We start from the raw sequence: 18,347 nt of genomic DNA on the forward strand, positions 1-18,347 counted from the left end.
CGGCTGGGCGCAAGCGCGGTAGCCGTCCGAGTCGTGCGGCCGCCCGGCGGCGCGCCTGCGGCTCCGCCATGCCGGTTGAGGGCACGAGGCGAGGACGTCGGTCCTTCGATAGGCTCCTCTTGGACCCGGATGTGACTGTTCCAGAGACAACGGACGGCGAGGAGCCCATCCCTGGTGAGTCGGTAGAGGATTGGGCGCTGGGCCATGAGATCATCAGCAGGCGCCGGGAAGGCCAGGTGTTCGGACAGGTAACGGCTTGGGCTGCTCTGGGCTCCCCGCTTTTAGGGACTTCTGGCTTCGCCGGTTCTACGGGCCGCCGCTTTTGTGGTCGAGGATTACTTCTTCTAAGTCCAGGGTTGCCTGCCGTGGTCCCCGGAGCCGCCTGGGCCCGGACCTGGGCCCCGCCGCCCACGAGCCGGCCTCTTCTGTCCCTAAGTGAAGGCCGGGCCCGTGCAAGGGACGCGTTGTTTGACCGAATGATTTCGTGGGATCGTAGTAGAAGGGGTACTTGGAGCTGGAAGGATAATTAATTGGTTTCCCTGTGGGCGAATTGCTTCCTACTCGAGACTCATTTTGTGGGCTTTGCAGTATGAAGAACGACATAAAGACATGCTAAGAAATATAATTAGAAGTCTTGGGCCGCAAGGGATCTGGGGGTAAAAACTCGTCTTACTACCTTTTCTTTAGTCCACCTTAGTTAAATTAAAGAATTTTACAGTACGTAAACTCCCTTTAATAAGCCAGTTAAATACCTTGTAACCCTTATAAAGATAGAAGCCCTCCTGGTGCGTTTTTGTATATATAATTATGGTATCCTACACAGGTTATATAGATACTCTATTTACATATAGTATCCATTTGTATATAGGCTGCTATAATTATAATATTATCTCTAATCCTGGAGGAGGGGGAGGCACCTGCAGCTTCTTTGCCGAAGTAGAATTTGATATGCAGTCTTAGAATATTATTCTATTTAGTTGTATCTCACATGCACACATTAAATAACCCTAGTTCTATTTACTTTTCTTGATAAAACCATTGTAATCATTTTGGGTCCTATGGGTTGGTTCCTTTTTCTCCCTTTCTCTAGATAAGACTAAATTAAGGAGCACCACTAGCGAAGGATTGACCAGTGTTTGGTTGCCACATGGAGAATTTCCTCTTTTCTTCCTATGTTATATACTCCAGGGATTGTGTGCCCATACCAAGGAAACTTATTCTAATGTTAATTTAATGCAGGAATTGACCCCCTCTAGGATACACTCCTTTCTGTGGTAAACCCTACAAAAATGCAAAGTGGTGAACATTGGTCTTTGGCTTCACCTCCCTTTTTTAGCAGGATCCCTAAGGGCTCAGACGAACCCAGGAACCTGAAGGTTCCCATTAGGACATTCTGCACAGACTTACCTTACAGAGAAATGCCCAGAATCCATAATAAAACTATTTCTTCTCCAACACCATTGGAAACTCCCATTGCTATTTCTAATATTTTTAACCCTATCAGGAGCTGACTTGTTAATCTTGATAGAGGAGGGAAGGACTGAGGGAAGTGTTTTCTCCCAAGGGGTTTACAAGAGAATTTCACCACCAGAACCATAAGGAGCTGGGTGGAAGGTTACCCCATTCTGACCAGTCCTTTCCCTCTATGTTACAAGAACAGGAATCCTCATGGTGGCACCTCTAAAATGTTGTCAAGATCTGATTAAGACAGAATAACATTCATTAAGCAAAACATTTATTGAGTCCTTGTGTACAAGACACTCCGGTAAGCTGTTCCCTTCCCACTATCCTCCCTCTCCCCAATTCTGGCTAGTTTATTAACATTGGTGAAGGTTGGCATTTGAGTGTTTGGCAAATAATTCCCCTTGATTCTACTGAAAACAAATTTCAGGGACTCAGAGGTAAAGTATTGGTCCAAGATAATCCTTTGTTCAGTAAATACTGATTGACCCAATAAATTTAGATCCACCCCTAACAAGTGTGGAAATTCATGTCTTTCTTGCCTTGCCAATGAATTTGCTGCTAGCTTGACACACCCCATTGTAGGTCCTCACTTTACTTTTCTGATTAGCTTGGGTGGGCAGTTAACCTCACCCCTGTGATTCACAGAATTAGCTGTGAAACCTGTTTTTCTTCTCGAACTGAAAGTTTAAGGAGGGCCGTCGCTAAATGTCCTTATCTTATGGCAACAAATTATTAGTAGTTGTTCCTGTCAGGAAGTATTTACAGGAAGTTCATTTGATTTTGATTAGGATATTTTGTTAAAACTGAAATATCAACTTTCTAAATGATCATTAAAAACTGCAGCTTCAGAACTTAAGTTGAATCTTTTCAGAGAAGACTTGATTTTAGGCAGCATGGTATAATAGAAAGTATGCTGAATTTGGCATCAGAAAACTAGGACCAAATCCCATTTGGAAGGGTAATAATAGTTCACATTGATATCGCTTTAACATTTGCAAATTCTTTATATATGTTACCCAGTTTGATCCTCACAACAGCCCTGTTATATTCATTTTATAGATGAAACTGAGGCTCAGAGACATTCAGTGACCTGCTGAGGGTCACAACTGTTAGGTGTTGGAAACAGAATTTAAAGCCAGGTATTCCTAAGTCTCCCAAGTACAGCACTCCCCATAGACATGAAGCTGGAAAGGACCTTGGAAGGGATCTAGACCTACTCCCTCATTTTATAAATGAAGAAATTTATGCACAGAGGCCTTGCCCAGGGTCACTCAGGATATGTAGAAAAGCCAGGGTTTGGACCCAAGTGCTCTGATTCCAGATACAGCACTCTTCTCTGCATCATGCCTTTGTGACCTTAGGTAAATCATTTAACCTCTCTGGTTTCACATTTCCTCATTTATAAAATAAATTGCTAAAATTCCTTGTCAGCCAGTCAGCATTACTCAGGCCTGCTGTGAGGGAGATGCAAAAGAACTGGAATATTTAGCAAATATTTCTTAAGTACGTTCTTTGTGTAACACTCTGATAAAAGATCTGGATGGTCCATACCCTAGATGAATTTAAAACCTAATTAGGGATATAGGATCTGCACAGGCAACCTAGTTAATGTATATGAATGAGTGCAAGCAAACCACTTAAATATAAAGGATAAATTATTAAAGTGGACAGCCAGAGTGGATAGAGCACCTGCCCTGGAGTCAGGAAGATAAGTCTTCCTGAGTTCAGATCTAACTGCGTGACTCTGGGCAAGTCACTTAACCCTGTTTGCCTCAGTTCCTTCATCTGTAAAATGAGCTGGAGAAGGAAATGGCAAACCATTGCAATATCTTTGCCAAGAAAACCCCAAATAGGGTCACAAAGAGTCAGACACAACTGAACAACAAGAGAAATTATCAAAGCAGGGTAAAAGTGGCTGCTGTTTTTAATGGTCTTCAAGATTTATAGCAATAACAACTCACTTTTATAAAGCACTTAAGATTTGCAACTGTGCTCCCCACAACTCTTTGATATATTATCCCCTTTTTACAGATGAAGAAACTGAGGCTCTGAGATGTTCGTTGACCTGCCTATGAACACATAGCTAGTAAGTGTTTGAGGTAGAAGATGAAACAAGGTCTCCTGACTCCAGGTCCATTCGTTATTGTAGCCATGATGCCATGCAACTTCTCAGTTCTAAGTATAGACAGAATTATAACTGGAATGATCTTTTTGGTGATTCTTCCAAATTCATAACAAGAAAAAAAGCTGACTAATCTTATAGGTGGTATAGTCTATATTAGGGAAAAGACCTGAAAAAGAAAAAGAACAGCTTAGCTGCTAAAAGTATTTATTTGGGCAGTTTCTCTGGTTCTTAGCAGAGGATTTCTTAGCTATACCTCTCTTTGAATATTTGGCACCAAAAATCAAAGCACTGGAATTCTTTAGTTTTTTTTTTTTTCTCTCTCTAAGTCATTTCATTTCCTGAGTTCTCCTTGGTTTTCTTTGTTTCAACCCCTAGTTGGTCAGTGTCTCCTCCCATTAAAAATCTGCTGTTTTGCTGCCTCTTTTTTTTTTTTACTTTGTTGACTTTGTGAAAATTGCTGCATTTGCTTATGTAGAAAAGCAGTGGGGTTGCTATTTTAAGCTTGCTTTGATAATTTAACTTTCAGCATCTCTACGCATTCAATTAATTGATAAGTCCTGTTATTTCTACCTCAGGAATATATTTCACAGCTATACCCTCCTTTCAGCTTCTATTATAATAACTGTTAATCAGGTCCTCATCCCTTCTCAACTAGACTTTTGTAATAACCTCCTTGATTTTCCTTTTTCCAATTTACTCTTTATTCCACCAATTGAGTAAATCTTCCTACTGCACTGCTCTGATTAGGGCCTTTCCAGATCTAGCATCCTGTGATTCCAAAATCATCCTGTTCTGATTGCCTCCAGGTTCACAAATTTTAGTTCATCCTTTGTTTTCACATATCAAAATCTGAGACCAAAAAAAACTTTGGTCAGCTACTAGATCCTTGTATTAAGTTTACAAAACAATATTAGGGATTCACTCGTGGCCCTGGGTTAAATTCGTATGTTACCTTAAAGCAAGAATAACTTTGGCAGTGTAATATTTCCCTATTCCAAGCTACATGAAGGTGGTGTCACTTGGGCCCTGGTCCTAATTGACTTGCTTACTTCTAAGGCGAAGCCTAGGCAGCCAACACACCCAGAAAAGTTACACTTTTGAGAACTCTATAGATCATTAGACCAAATCATTTAGGCAAAAGTAACATGATAAAGTGAAAAAGGAGACCTGTATTCTAATCCTGCCTCTGTCACTTAATATCATTGTTTTTAGAGTTGGAAGGAACCTTAAGAAACTGAGACATAGAGAGCTTTATACAAGATGCCCTAAAGTACGTAGGTAGTAAGTGGCAGAGCCAGAATTGTAACTCTGGCTTCCAATCCAGGGCTGTTTAGCTATATGACCTTGAAGAATTCACTTAGCATTTCTGTGTCTTTATTCCAGTTGTTTCATTTGTAAAATAAGGAAAGGACCTGACCTGTCCACCTAACTGTGTTGTTTTGCAGATTAGATGAGGTAATCTATACAAAAACATATTGAAAAGCATAAGGCACAATACAAAAGTAAAGAATTATAAGTGAGTTGGGGTTTTTGTCCAGCTTATTCAGATGTTTGTGTCTCAAATTTCATCTAATTACACTTATTGCATTTTAAATTTCACTTTTAAGCTATTTTCTGCCTTTTTTTAACATTTGGATTAGGCACTACAATATTATATTTGTCTACTACAATTAAGTTCTTAAAGAAAGTTAGAATTCTGTTTTTTTTTCCTTCATAGACACTTCTGATCTATTATGGCAGCCAAATGGACTGGTGGACATTCTTCTCCTATTCTGTGCTTGGGTGCAAATAAAGAAGGGCTGGTGGCTTCAGGAGCAGAAGGTGGTGACCTCATAACTTGGAGCCAAGAAGGGATTCCATTGGGACAGATACAGTTCCAAGGGACTGATGATGTTACCTGTGTCATATTTTCTCCTGCCTGTCCTAACAAACTGTATGCATCACATGGTGAAGTTATTAGCATTCTGGATATCAGATCCTTCAAAGGTTCCATTGACGATTTTCACGTGAATGAAGAGGAAGTCAATTGTCTTTCATTGAATGAAACAGAAAACCTCCTAGCTTCTGCAGATGACTCTGGAACGATCAAAATCTTAGACTTGGAAAGCAAACGGGTTAGCCGATCCCTGAGGAAACATTCAAACATCTGTTCTTCTGTTGCTTTTCGGCCTCAGAGACCTCAGAGCCTATTGTCATGTGGACTAGACATGCAGGTGATTTTTGCAACTCAGTACGTGGGTAATTGGTAAACCAATTATTACTTACCACATCAAATTAGCGATTTGAGCTAAAGACCTTTCTATTCTACCCTACTTCAACTTTTCTTACCTATTTATGAACTATGGACTTTCCCTCTTTGTCACTATACTGATAAAGAATCATCCCTCAGATGTAAGGATTTAATTATTTGACTTTGTGCCAGTGGGAAAGAGGACTGAAAACAGCATTACCTTGTAAAGAGCTAAAAGTGGGCTGAATCACTTATTTCTAGCCCCATGTTTTATTGTAGAATTATAGTAACACTATAACCTGTTAGTGTATGGCTAGAGTACTGTGTTTGGTTCTGGACACTACATTTTAATAATTACATTGAAAAACTAAAGAACAACTAGAGAAGGATAACCAGGATATTGAGGGTTAAAAAATAATCTCATGCAAAAAACTGGAGAAGAGGTGACTAAGGGAGGTGTGATAATAATCTTCAAATATTTGTAGGGCCGTCACTCAAAAGAAAGGGTGTACCTATTTCCTGATACTCTGGTAATAGGAACAATAGGTGAAAGTCACATGGAGGTAGATTTTAATACAGTAAAGAACCTCAACTACTCTAGCTGTCTAATGGGCAGTCCTGTGATGCCCACCCCTGGACATGTTTAAGTAAAGGCTTGATGACCCAGCTTATCAGGGAGTCCAGAGACTTTCAGACTAGATGAGAGGTGTCACACTCGAGGCCCATGTCTAACTAGGTTAAAATCTAATTGAGAAATGCTTAACAGCTTAAATAAAAATGCAATACAACATAGACAATGTTAATTTGTGGTCTTCTAAGTCAGTATTTAAGCCTGCAGGAATTCCTTTATATTTGAATTTGACACTACTCGACTAGATGACCTTCAAGTTTCCCTCCAACTCTTAATTCTGTGAATTAAGTCCCTTCAACTTTGATTCTGGTGGTTTTTATACTGTCTCTTATCCCTGTGATACCTTTAAACCCCTTGAGTTTTATTCAAGACCTTTATCGACTTCATACATTGTTCATTGCTATTGGTGAAAAAAATGCCTATATACTCATGCAGAAAGACTTCCTATACTACCAAAGCTAGGTTTTTACACAAGCAGCTATCACTGTGAAGCCTGGACACTGGCCATTCTTCTCAAACCCTCTCTACTAGTTCTCCCAGCCATTCTGGACTATCCCTCCTCATTTTAGATAGATGATGAATAACAAAAATAATACCCCCTAACAGTCATATAGTGCTTTAAAGTTCTCAAAACCCTGTACCCTTGTTATCACGTTTGTGCCATTGTAACCTTTCACCCTCTACCTCTACTGTACATACTGAGCTTTCTGCAGTTGCTCATTGCTCTGCCACTAGTCCTAGTATAGAGGTTCAGAGCTGAGAATAGCTAGAATATAGGCCATGCAGCTAAAAGATGGGTTTAGCAGCTCTTTATTTAGGGCCTTAAGTGGCTGAACTGCTAAAAGATACTCTCCTGAAGTTTTCCTTCAAACCATGAGTTTGACCAGTCAATGTCTGAAAGGCCAGACAATTGGGCAAGGGTATGTCTTATACAGTGAGATATAGAAATCACATAATTCCCAAGTGGACTAAATTAACAAAATGCCTTATCTTCAGGAAAGATTTTTGAAAGTTAGACAAAAATGATAAGTGGCAGGAAGTTCTTACCAGATAGATTTCTATATTTTTCTTTTCTGAGAAAGTCTTTCTCCAATGGCACCAACAGGATTTTTGCAAATTTATACATCTTTGCCTCTTACCAAAGAAATTATAACAAAGTATAGCTATACTTTTTACCATCCCTTTTGATTTACATGGCCTGAGAGATGTACTAAGAGTTCACTGAAAGGAGCAAGGAGATTTTAGGACCAAAGTGGGATTTATTAAAATCCTTGAAAGCCTGGAAATACTAAATATCTCTATAACTGAAATTTTGAGTGTTTTTCTTCTCTCACTTGTATAAACCTTTATTATAAAAGTGGATATGTTTGGAGAAAGAGAACAAGATAACCTCATGGGGCAGACATGGCCAAGAGAGAATTTTCCCCCCAGTGGTTCTTATGGTAGAGAGGCTTACCCTTTGCAGAAAGTGTTTGTACTTTAAAAGGGGACATTGTTGACTAAAATGAATCTCTGAATGATAGAATATGTAGGGGAAGTAGGTTGGAGTGTTTTTGGAGAGGGGTAGAGGAGGGTGGCATATCTTGTGTTTCTTGACTACTCTAGGCAAACTTCATGTCAGAAGAGGTGTTAGCAACTCATCAAACTACTTGTGAAAGGTACTAACCTGCCAGTCTGCCAAAGAAAGTCTTGTCCAGAAATCTGACTTTCTTAAGTACCTGGTCTGCTCTTTTGTCTTTTCTCCCTCCCTTTGTATCTACCTACCCCAACCCTAAAAGTCCCTAAATTGCTTTCATCTTTACCACAGATACTCTTTTTTTGTGTTATGTCTCCATATTTTCAGCCCCCTCCCAAAACAAGTACTGTGTCCCAGTTTCAGATACTGACAAATATGCCTGAGTGGTTTGCCCAGGAATTTGAATGTGCTAGCCTTTCAACATTTGGGGGATGTTAAAGGGTGTGGCAGAGAAAGAAGGAGTGTTCAGGTAAGGCAGGAATGGTTTGAGAATCCAGAATAATTGGTAATGACTTGGGGTTTCAAGCTAGCTATTGTTGAAGGTATCGGAGACTCCTGAGAACACATTTGAGTGATTTGAGGGAAGCATGAATTTGATGAAGCTGTTGAAAATGCTTTGTGGACACAGTGTCTGATACAGGGAAGAAGTAGTCTGGACATTGGGGAGGCAAATATAAAAGATAACATAGAAACCCAGGGTAATGTTGAAAATATCTTGGTTATATCCAAATGCTTTTCAGCAGTTGTGTTTCAGAATTTCCTTTTACTTCTCAATTACTTTGACCTCATGTAGTTTTAGTATTTAACCTCTTATTTTAGATTTCTTAATATTTCTTTGATCTCGATGTGTTTTTGCTTCATGATTGCCTGATATTTATAAAATGTAGCAGTTTCCACCTATGTGGATCTTCAGGATAATGCCTTGCAAACAGAAGGACAAATTTAGGAGAGACATTGGTAGCTACTAGATGTCATGACTCTTTTGAGAATGAATTTATGCTTAATGTGGTAAGAGGAGACCTCTTCAATTATAAAATCAGATTGCTAATAGCATCAAACCCATCTATCTAGTGGTTCACTTTTGACTTGGAAAACAAAGGCATTCATGTCTAGAGTGTCCAGTGTAATTCACAGAAAATAGTACATTTTTAGAATAAAAGTTTAACAGTACTTCTCCCTGTTTAAGGAGGGGAAAAAAAAATCTTGGTATGTTTTCACTTTTAGACAGAGGAGAGGAAATAAATGATTCAAATGCAAAATTCTTGCCCAAAGCTTAGTAACTTTATTTTTAAATGGGCTTAAATTGGTTTTGTAGATTTTAGTTAACATCTATAAAGTCAGTTTAGGAAAAAGCAGGGAGACCCAACCAGGGCTACCATCAGGAAGCCTCAGACACATTGGTCTTCAGGCTATAGCAGTAAGAAGGAACTGACAATAGGTAGTCCATGCTGTTAGAAAGCTCCTAAAAAAATGTTTTTTTAATTAAAAAATTTAAAAAAGAAAGCTCCTAGATCAGGTTGGATATCTGGGCTGATCGCATCTGCTCTGGGTCATGGCAGCTCCCAGAGCAGAGCCCCTCAAGGGTTTTTATGGGGTGGGGGGCAGGTAAAAGGTCCTGCTCAGGTGTGTCTGATTAGTTTTCTTCTAGTGAGATCCCAGTCAAGAAACTGCCAACCAGGTAGGAAACTAGATCTGTGCAACCCAGATTGATCCAAGTATAGATGCCAGACCAAGGGAAAGGTACAAGGAGGAGGTTAGGTGAGTAGGGAATAAACAGCCTGAAAAAGACTAGGCTAAAAGAACTGAGCTATAAGATTGTCCAAGACCATGATTATTTGGATAATTGTCTGTTCCCTAGTGTCTGTGTTAGTGGTACACAATGCCAGATTTTACCTGGAGATCAATCAAGTTTATTAAGCACTACTTATGTACCAGGCACTGTGCTCAGTGATGAAAAGAATAAACAGTCCCTGCCCTAAAGGATTTTACATCCTGATGGGGTAAACAGCATGTACATAAATGGGTTATACAAGATACATACAGAGTATGGAAGGTAACTATAGCAAAGGCTCCAAGATAGGGTTAAAAGACCTTTTTACGATGCCATTACAGTATGGTAGAGTAATTTTGAATGCTTCCTGAGAATATTCTTTGGGAGATTAAAATATTACTGGGATCAGTAATTGGAAATAATTCAAATTGCAACATTATACATAATTTGCCTTGGGGGTTTTAATTCTAATTGAAAGAGGAAAGCCCCCAGTGTGTGTTGTGTGGATCATTTGTGGAAGATTTACAAAAAGATATGGACGGTATAGTCTATACTGGTACAGGAAGAACCCACACTGATAAGCTGTGGGATCTATTAAGCATCCCAGTGCTCTCATCAGAGGGCCATCACACTGGCTTATGTGGTAATGATCAAGTTTTTTAATCCTTAGAGTGAATAAACGAAGCATTACTAGGTTCAAAGCCCTAAGAACTGGGGGCACAGGGCAGCTAGGTGGCGCAGTGAGTAGAGCACCAGTCCTGGAGTCAGGAGGACCTGAGTTCAAATCCAACCTCAGACACTTGACACATGTACTAGCTGTGTGACCTTGGGCAAGTCACTTAACCCCAATTGCCCTGCCAAAAAAAAAAAAAGAACTGGGGGCACAAAAAGAAATGTAAAGCAGGCCCTGCTCTCAAGGAGCTCACATTCTAATGACCAAGAGAGACAACACATGGGGAAGATTTAGGCTGGAAGTCCTTAGGGACAGCAACAGAGCAGATGGTAGGGCTTCTTTAATGTCATTTTCATTGATAAAATCATATCAGTTTCTGATATGGAACTATTTGACAGTGCCAAGGACTTTGGAGGCAAGAACTTTGTTTTCTGGGTCAAAAGTAGCTAAGGCAGTTGCCAGTCTGCATCTTGCCAGGATGATGGCTGAGGGCACTGGACTGGAAGCATTGCTGTTCCCAAGGCTCTTGGGTTCATCTCCATGAGGGTCTGAGGGGAAATGCAGGCCATGGTGGTGGTAGTGATTTGACCTTGCTCGGTACATACTGCTTCCTGTCTGTCCCTCGGGGTGCCTTGTGGCTTCCTAGGACCCTGTTGCCTGTCTGTCGCTCTCTCCCCCCACTCCTTCCCTCCCTCCGCTCTCTCATCTCAGTGGGGTCTGCTAGCATCCTCAGATGCTAGTCAGATAGGCATTTTGATTTAAGGAGACTAAATAACTTACTAAATTTGATTGCTATGCAAAATGTCTAGAACTATTTGTGTGTGTGGAAGAATGAGAAGCAGCAGCCGAACATAATGAAGACAGTGCTGGTCTCAGAGCCGGGTGTCTGTGCTCACAGACCAGTCATTGAACTTCTTAAGAGCTAATTTCCTCACCCACAAAATTAGGATAATAGTTGTACTTCATATCTCCTCAGGTTGTTGGGAGGAAAGCCCCTTGCAAACCCCAAAGGACCATTAAAAATGTGAATTGTTATCATACATGACTTTTGACTTTTATTTGAAGGTAATGCTGTGGAACCTACAGAAAGCTCGGCCACTCTGGATGGCAAACTTACAGGAAGACGAAACAGACGAGGCGGGAGAACAGGCACCCGGTCAGCTCTTTAATCCTGCCCTCGCTCACTCTCTCTCCGTGGCATCTTGTGGAAATGTTTTTAGTTGTGGCGCTGAAGATGGCAAAGTCCGAATTTTTAGAGTATTGGGGGTCAAATGTGAACAGGAACTAGGGTTTAAGGGCCATACACTGGGGGTGTCACAGGTGCACTTCCTTCCAGATTCCTATTTGCTGCTCAGTGGAGGGAATGATGGGAAGGTACTGTTGTGGGATGTAAGCAGCAAAGTTGGGGGAAAACAGAAGAGTCCTGTAAAATTCACCCATAGGAAAAAGCCTAAAACATCAGCCTGTCCCAAACAAAAAGGAAATGATAATGCTTTAGAAACAGATGAAGCAATGTGTACTGAACTCTTACCAAAGCTGACTGTTGAACATGGGGAAAAAGTGAACTGGATCTCGTATACCAAGATAAAGGGGTCTGGAAAAATACTTGTTGCTGATCAGAGTAGTTCTATATCTGTGTATCCCCTAAGTGACTTCTAAATTCAATAAAGAAAACATTTAAAATCCATTTCGGGTAGAAAAATTTGTCATCATTGGTTCTTCAATATTTTGAAACATTTCACTCCACCCTCTGCTTCTGACCCCAGCTGGCACTTAAGTTCCCCACCCTGGGGCCTTGCAGTCCTGATAGATGAAGACTCCATACCTAGCCCAACCCGGACCCTACACACTCTGCTGCCATTTTCATGAGGTGAGGTGCCTCCCCTCTCCCTACCCTGCCCCTATCCTTTTCTGGGAACGATAATCAAATCAGTACTACATACCTGGAAGGATTTGTCAGTGCCCTGTGGCTCCACTCCCCATCCCTGTGTATTCCCAAACCCAACCTACCCCCTCCTGATCACCATTCTCTCTTATGTGTTATATTCTCCAATTAGAATGTAAGCTCCTTAAGGGCAGAGTCTTGTCTTTTTTTTGTATATTTTATTTTCAGTACTTAGCACAGTGCCTGACACATGCATCCCTTAATGCTTTTTATTAAGAACGAAGCATAACTCCTAGGATAGAGGTACTTTAATAAACACTTAATTGATTGAAGAATGCAAAATCCCTCACTCTTCATTTAAATAACAACTGGGGACATACACTCCACTATCAAGATTGTAGGAAACTTAAGGAAAAGGAGTGTTTGCCCAGTACAAGTTCATGGAAGCGAGTTAATGACATAACTAGGTCCCTCAGGACTTATGTTGCCCATCTGCCCAGGGTCAGATGCTGATAAGTGTCTGAGGCCAAATTTGAACTCAGGAAGATGAGTCTTTCTGACTCCAGGCTCAATGCTCTATCGACTTTACCACCTAGTTGCCAGAATTAGCTTTAGTCATCATTTGAAATAGTTACTAAGCACCCTGGATTTACTGGGTGCTGAACAGGAAAAAGTTAACACCCCTTTGTGGTCTACTGTGAGAATGTCCACTTCTAATGTTAGTATCAACGTTGAAGAATTCAAGTAGATCGTAAGCACTGTTAGATAACAGGACTAACTTCCCAATTCTAACCGTGCTACAGACCAGTAAAATGCTGAAATTCTTTATTGCTGTGGTTAAGTAATTTGACCACCACAGCCTCAGGATGGCTATTCAGAGAAAGGACCTGGAGATTGGGGGTAGGGAAGAGTAGAATGCAGGGACAAATAGTTAAGTATTTCAGGTTTATAGGGTATGATAACTAGACATCTTAGGTCACAAAATTTTTGTAGACTGGTAAAACTTTGGCACAGAATGCTATTTCATAACACTGGTTTAATCCACCTGTGCCCTTCAGTACACTGTCTTCCATCCAAAATGGTTATTACATATTGGTTTTACTTTTTATACCCAAAATGTCAGGAGGTATTGAGCTGCAAGATCAAATTTGCCCTTGTTTGTGCTATGTGATTTTCCAGAGGAAGAAAAATCTGGAAGAAACAACTCATTAAAAAATTACCCCACAGAAAAACACCTGGCCTGCCAGATTCACAGCAGAATTCTTTCAAGCTTTCCAGGAACAAATAATCCCAATGTTACCTACTTGAGTAAAGGCAGAACATTACCCAGTACGTTTGATGAGGCAAATAAGGTGTTAATTTTTAAACCAGGTAAAGATGCCAATAAAAAAAATTATAGAACAGGCTCCTTAACAAAGATGCAAAGATGCTATATAAAGCAATATCAAATGAAATGGAATAATATATTTTGAAAGGGCGTCCAGGTGGTACAGTCCTGGGCCTAGAGTCAGGAGTCATCTTCCTGGGTGTTATGACTTTGTCCTGGTCTGCACCCAGTATATCCAGAGTGCTTATTTAAAACTATTACAAATGATGACTAAAGCTAATCCTGACAGCCAGGTGTCATAATGGATAGAATGCTGAGCCTGGAGTCAGGAAGTTCAAATCCAGCCTCAGACACTTACTAGTTGTGTCACTTAACCCTGTTTGCTCATCAGTAAAAGAGCTAGAGAAGGAAATGGCAAACAACCGTAGTATCTTTGCCAAGAAAACCCCAAATGGGGTCACAGAGTTGGACACAACTGAACAATAACATAAATGATTCATCATGATCAAAAAGGTTTATATGAGGTATACAAGGCCAGTTTAACATCAAGCATTCTAGGAGATATATGGCTGGGCTGTGGAATAAAAAGATACCCTGGCTCCCATAGGACATGGATAAATATCTGACCTGGGATCTGGCCCACCTGTGTCCAACGGGAGAAAGCCATTTCCCCTTTGAGGGGAGGAAGGGGAGGGACCTGGCTGGGTATTTGCTCCTTTACTCTTCTATCTCAAGAGACTTTGGACTAGAAGTATATCTATTACACATCAGATATTTGCAGTCTGGGGTTATAACGCTTTGGGGCCCTGGAAGATGTCTTTTATCGTGCCTCTCAAGGAGAGGACAGTAATTAGCTTGCCATCCTTCAAATGCTTGTTGCACAAAAGACTCATTACAAATAGGTAATAAACTACTTTATCAAAGTAAGCAGTAAACAGAAATTGTAGAAGTCACACAGTTCAGGGTAGATGAGCTGGATGGCAAGATAAAAACACCTCAGCTCAACCGAGGAGAAAACAGTCTTGGTGGGGAGTGAGAGAAACTCCTTTGTAGTCTTTAGGGGCTGCAAAGTACTCGAGTTCAAAAGACACGTTGGGGAGTCAGATTCTCACTTTCTGCAGCTCCAGGAATATTTCCTGTCCATCGCTCAGAAGTCTGCTTGCTTCTCATTACTGCCTCTCTCAAAACCCTTCCAAAGTGACTGCCCCCTCTGCAAGCATGCCCAGCATCCTCAGAGGTCTATCAGCCAATCAGTACTCACCTCTCCCTCTGAATATACAGCATACGGCATAACTATCAGTGAGGGCTTATCACTCAGGTAAACCTCCCCAGGCCTGGTTGGAAATGGGTTTGCACTATCAAAATCAAAAAATACAAATCAAAAAACCCTTTTGCCATGTATCAATAGATGAGCCTTTAATAAAAGCGAGGAGGAACTGTTCCTTTTGTTCGTGCAACTGTAATTGAGTCAAGGACAAGATATGCATAGTTACCCCGAGAATTTGAGCCAGTCTGTTGTTCAGTTGTTTCAGTCTGTTCAACTCTCCAAGACCCCACTTGGAGTCTTCCTGACAAAGATACTGGAGGGGTTTGCCATTTCCTTCTCCAGCTCGTTTTACAGATGAGGAAACCAAAGCAAACAGGGTTAAGTGATTGCCCAGGGTAACATAGCTATGAAGTACCTGAGGCCATATTTGAACTCAGGTCTTCCTGACTCCAGGCCTGGCATTCTAGAGGTCCATCTCCAGTTGTCCTGGTCTATATCTTGTCACTGGACCCAGATGGCTCCGGAGGAGAAAGTGAGGCTGAAGACCTTGCACAGCCCTCCCTCACTTGAATCCAACTCACTTGTATATCATGGCATCACCTTCCTGAGGTCATGGTTCTTTTCAAGAACAAAGGAGAGAAGAAGATGATGACAACCTGGCCCTCTCGGACTGGATGTGAATTTAACTGCCTCTTGAACTAGTTTCATATGGTACATTTGTTTCCCATAAAAAGGAACGATCTAATCAATACAAGTAATTTACAAATGAGGTGGGTTTTTCCCACTCTTCTTTCTCCACCAAAGGCAGGTCCTGATCTCTTATTCTTTGACTTTATCTGTTTTTATGCATCCCACACCCCTTCAGAAGATGCCATTTCAGCTGACACAGAGGAGAGCCTAGGAGTGGTAAAAGTGTCACGAAACGGTAGAAAACAGCTTCACAAAGTAGTTCCACAATGACTTCCCAGATGTGGACTCTAAAGCCAAGGAGACTTTTCCTCTGGATCATCAAGACTCCAAAGCAGGGACCTCTGCTAGGACATGGCCTAATGGGCAGAGCCAAACTTCCTACGAAGCATTTAGCTTGTGAGCAAAAGCAACATGCCTGTTGCTCAAAAGCAATTAACAGCTCAGACAGAAATCTGAGCTATCCTTCTGTCACAAATGTGGCCTAGGTATATAGGTGAGAGAGAAATGTAAGATCAGTGTGAAAGGCTGAATTCCAAGGAAACCAGCTTTGGGAAACAGGGCTAGGGATAGAGGTAACCTCAGACTCCCCCAAAATAGTGTGACCTCATCATCCGTTTCTTATGGATCCATTCCATTTCAACCCATAGAAAACTTCACAGAAGCAACAATGAAGATTAAAAATGTATATTCCAGGTGACCATTGAATTGCAATTTTTCTATGAAAGGCATTTGAGAAAGAGTTCATTGCAGTCTATGAAAGGGCTAAGACATAATGGGACTGACTCAGGCCATATCACAGTAAGCCTGAAGTTCTCTAAGTTTTGGGTATTGATAGAAAAGTGAGTAATACCTTGGCTCTGACATGTCCAGGGCTGGTTGGCTGCCAGGGACTGAGCTATGAGAGGTATTTCAACCATAGAGCAACCCCTCCTCATCCAAGAGCACATAACAACACTGCTTGCAGCTGCTGTGGAGGTGTAAGGCCAACAACACCAGCACATAGGAGGGCTGCTAGCACAGCTTCTTTGATCTGCTTTACTAAGGAAAGCAACTTTAAGGGGTTTACAATCTCACTTTAATTAAGCATACATATATCATTCACTTAGTTCAGGGGAAAAAGTCAGCACCCTGAACTTCAGAGAAAACACAAACAGAAATTACAAGCAGAAATTATATAAATAGAGCAAATAACACAAATCAGCAGACAGAGCTTCTAATTGTCTGTCCATAGTAATACATACATAGTTACCAGAGAGAAGCACCAACATCTGGGTTTTCAAAGCCAGGGGGCTCCTTAATGGCTACCCAGAGTCTCATCTGGCTAAATCACACCAACACTCTTCCAATGAGTGAGCCCCCAAAGCAAAATGCTAACCTCAGAGTATATATACACTTCTTCAGGGTCAGAGGGCATCACAATTATGTGACTCAAACTCATGTGACTTAGGCTTTCTTGTGGCTCAAGCAGGTCATCAAAGACTCTTGATTCAATCAAATGCAAGATTCAAAGGCATTTGATTGCCTTAGTGCTGAGAAGCACTCCAAAAGAAAAAACAGCAAAAAAGTCCCACTTTGCTTGCCATTGCAGAGCATGAATTTTCCAGAAAGCATTTCTTTCCCCACCAATATTGGGAGTCTGTGAGATTGTACTTTTTCAAGTATGTGGGGATTAAGAATGACTCTAATGATTTTCCCTTGTTCTTTACTTTGCTATTTGGTCTAAATTAAATGCTTAGTATTTAGTTCATGGTTCTCTGGTCTCTGGAGAGAATACTGAATGGGGGCTTGAGCTATATTTGCATAATTATGATCACACTGAGTCTGAGTACCAACAGGCTCCACAGCCGAGTAGGACACAATACATATACCTAGCACTAGAAACTTTATAAGACTTAATTCCTACTCTCAGAGCTCTGCTTTTTAAATTTTCACCGCATATAGGAGACTCTCACTTCTAAGGAGATTATCCCATCACAAGAAATTAAACTCCCATCATCAGAATAATCATATCATGCCACGTTGGAAGAAATGAAAAATGTATAATCAGAAAAGAGGTTGCCACCTGATGAGATGCTTGGGTACCTGTGCTTGGACCCCAATTCCAAGATCTCATTTCTCCCTAGCGTCAAAACACTATCCTTAGCAGTTTCTCCCCAGCACAAGGACACTATGCCTAGGAATTAGTCATGAGTGGGCCCTAGCAACACACTTATCTCTCTTCCTGGTACAGTAACAAACGATACCTGTAGGAATTATTAGTTTGAACTGGCTTTGTATTGGCTCATAAAGATATTCTGTACCCACTGGACTATCTATACCAACTCCCTACTTCATTATATGCATCTTGAACTCCTCATTATGTATGTCCTAGACTTTAGACATATGTATACCCCCTACGTCTATCTTGTCAAACAAGTCATTGATTGGTGGTGGACTGGGCAGTCCTCAGTTGGCCCTGACCTCTAGTTAACTTAGTGACAGAGCAGACCTAAAAACCACACCTCCCTGTGGCCCCCAGCCCCTTGGGGCTTTTGCTGGTGAACTCTGGGTAAAATCCCTGTGCGATAGAGCATGTTACTTTAAGAACTGAGAGCTCCTTAACCACTCCCTAATTCTGCCCCACATCATCTAGTTAGCATATTTGGCACATGTTTTACTATGGTTTATCCCACATAAACTTTAACTGTACCCCTCTAAGGTTGCAGATTACTTAAGAACTTTTGCCTGCTGAAAAGTGTAAAAATAAACCTTTGCCAACTTGATTTAAA

At 41.0% G+C, this 18,347-nt stretch overlaps 1 protein-coding gene across 8 annotated transcripts; it reads left to right on the top strand.

The window, feature by feature from the left end:
• Positions 1–70: 70 nt before the first annotated feature.
• WDR53 (WD repeat domain 53) lies at positions 71–12,097 on the top strand. 8 transcript variants are annotated; one of them, XM_036746542.1, is made up of 4 exons: positions 1,708–1,765; positions 3,496–3,550; positions 5,307–5,802; positions 11,476–12,097. In XM_036746542.1, exons 3-4 carry the CDS (start codon positions 5,323–5,325, stop codon positions 12,067–12,069), a joined length of 1,074 nt encoding a protein of 357 aa, XP_036602437.1. In that variant the 5' UTR covers positions 1,708–1,765; positions 3,496–3,550; positions 5,307–5,322; the 3' UTR covers positions 12,070–12,097. The 8 variants fall into 8 exon arrangements, with proteins under 8 accessions (XP_036602438.1, XP_036602436.1, XP_036602443.1 ...); XM_036746543.1 differs by lacking the exons at positions 1,708–1,765; positions 3,496–3,550 and adding an exon at positions 71–174; XM_036746541.1 differs by lacking the exons at positions 1,708–1,765; positions 3,496–3,550 and adding an exon at positions 179–248.
• Positions 12,098–18,347: the final 6,250 nt, after the last annotated feature.

Source organism: Trichosurus vulpecula, chromosome 2 (assembly GCF_011100635.1).
Source record: "Trichosurus vulpecula isolate mTriVul1 chromosome 2, mTriVul1.pri, whole genome shotgun sequence".
NCBI lineage: Eukaryota > Metazoa > Chordata > Mammalia > Diprotodontia > Phalangeridae > Trichosurus > Trichosurus vulpecula.

What these genes read in the sequence shown, in the direction of transcription:
- WDR53 (XM_036746543.1), top strand. Translation starts at nt 5,323, where the DNA reads ATGGCAGCCAAATGGACTGGTGGACATTCTTCTCCTATTCTGTGCTTG. An exon ending in CATGTGGACTAGACATGCAG is followed by an intron (nt 5,803 to 11,475) that starts GTGATTTTTGCA and finishes TTTTATTTGAAG; the next exon opens with GTAATGCTGTGGAACCTACA.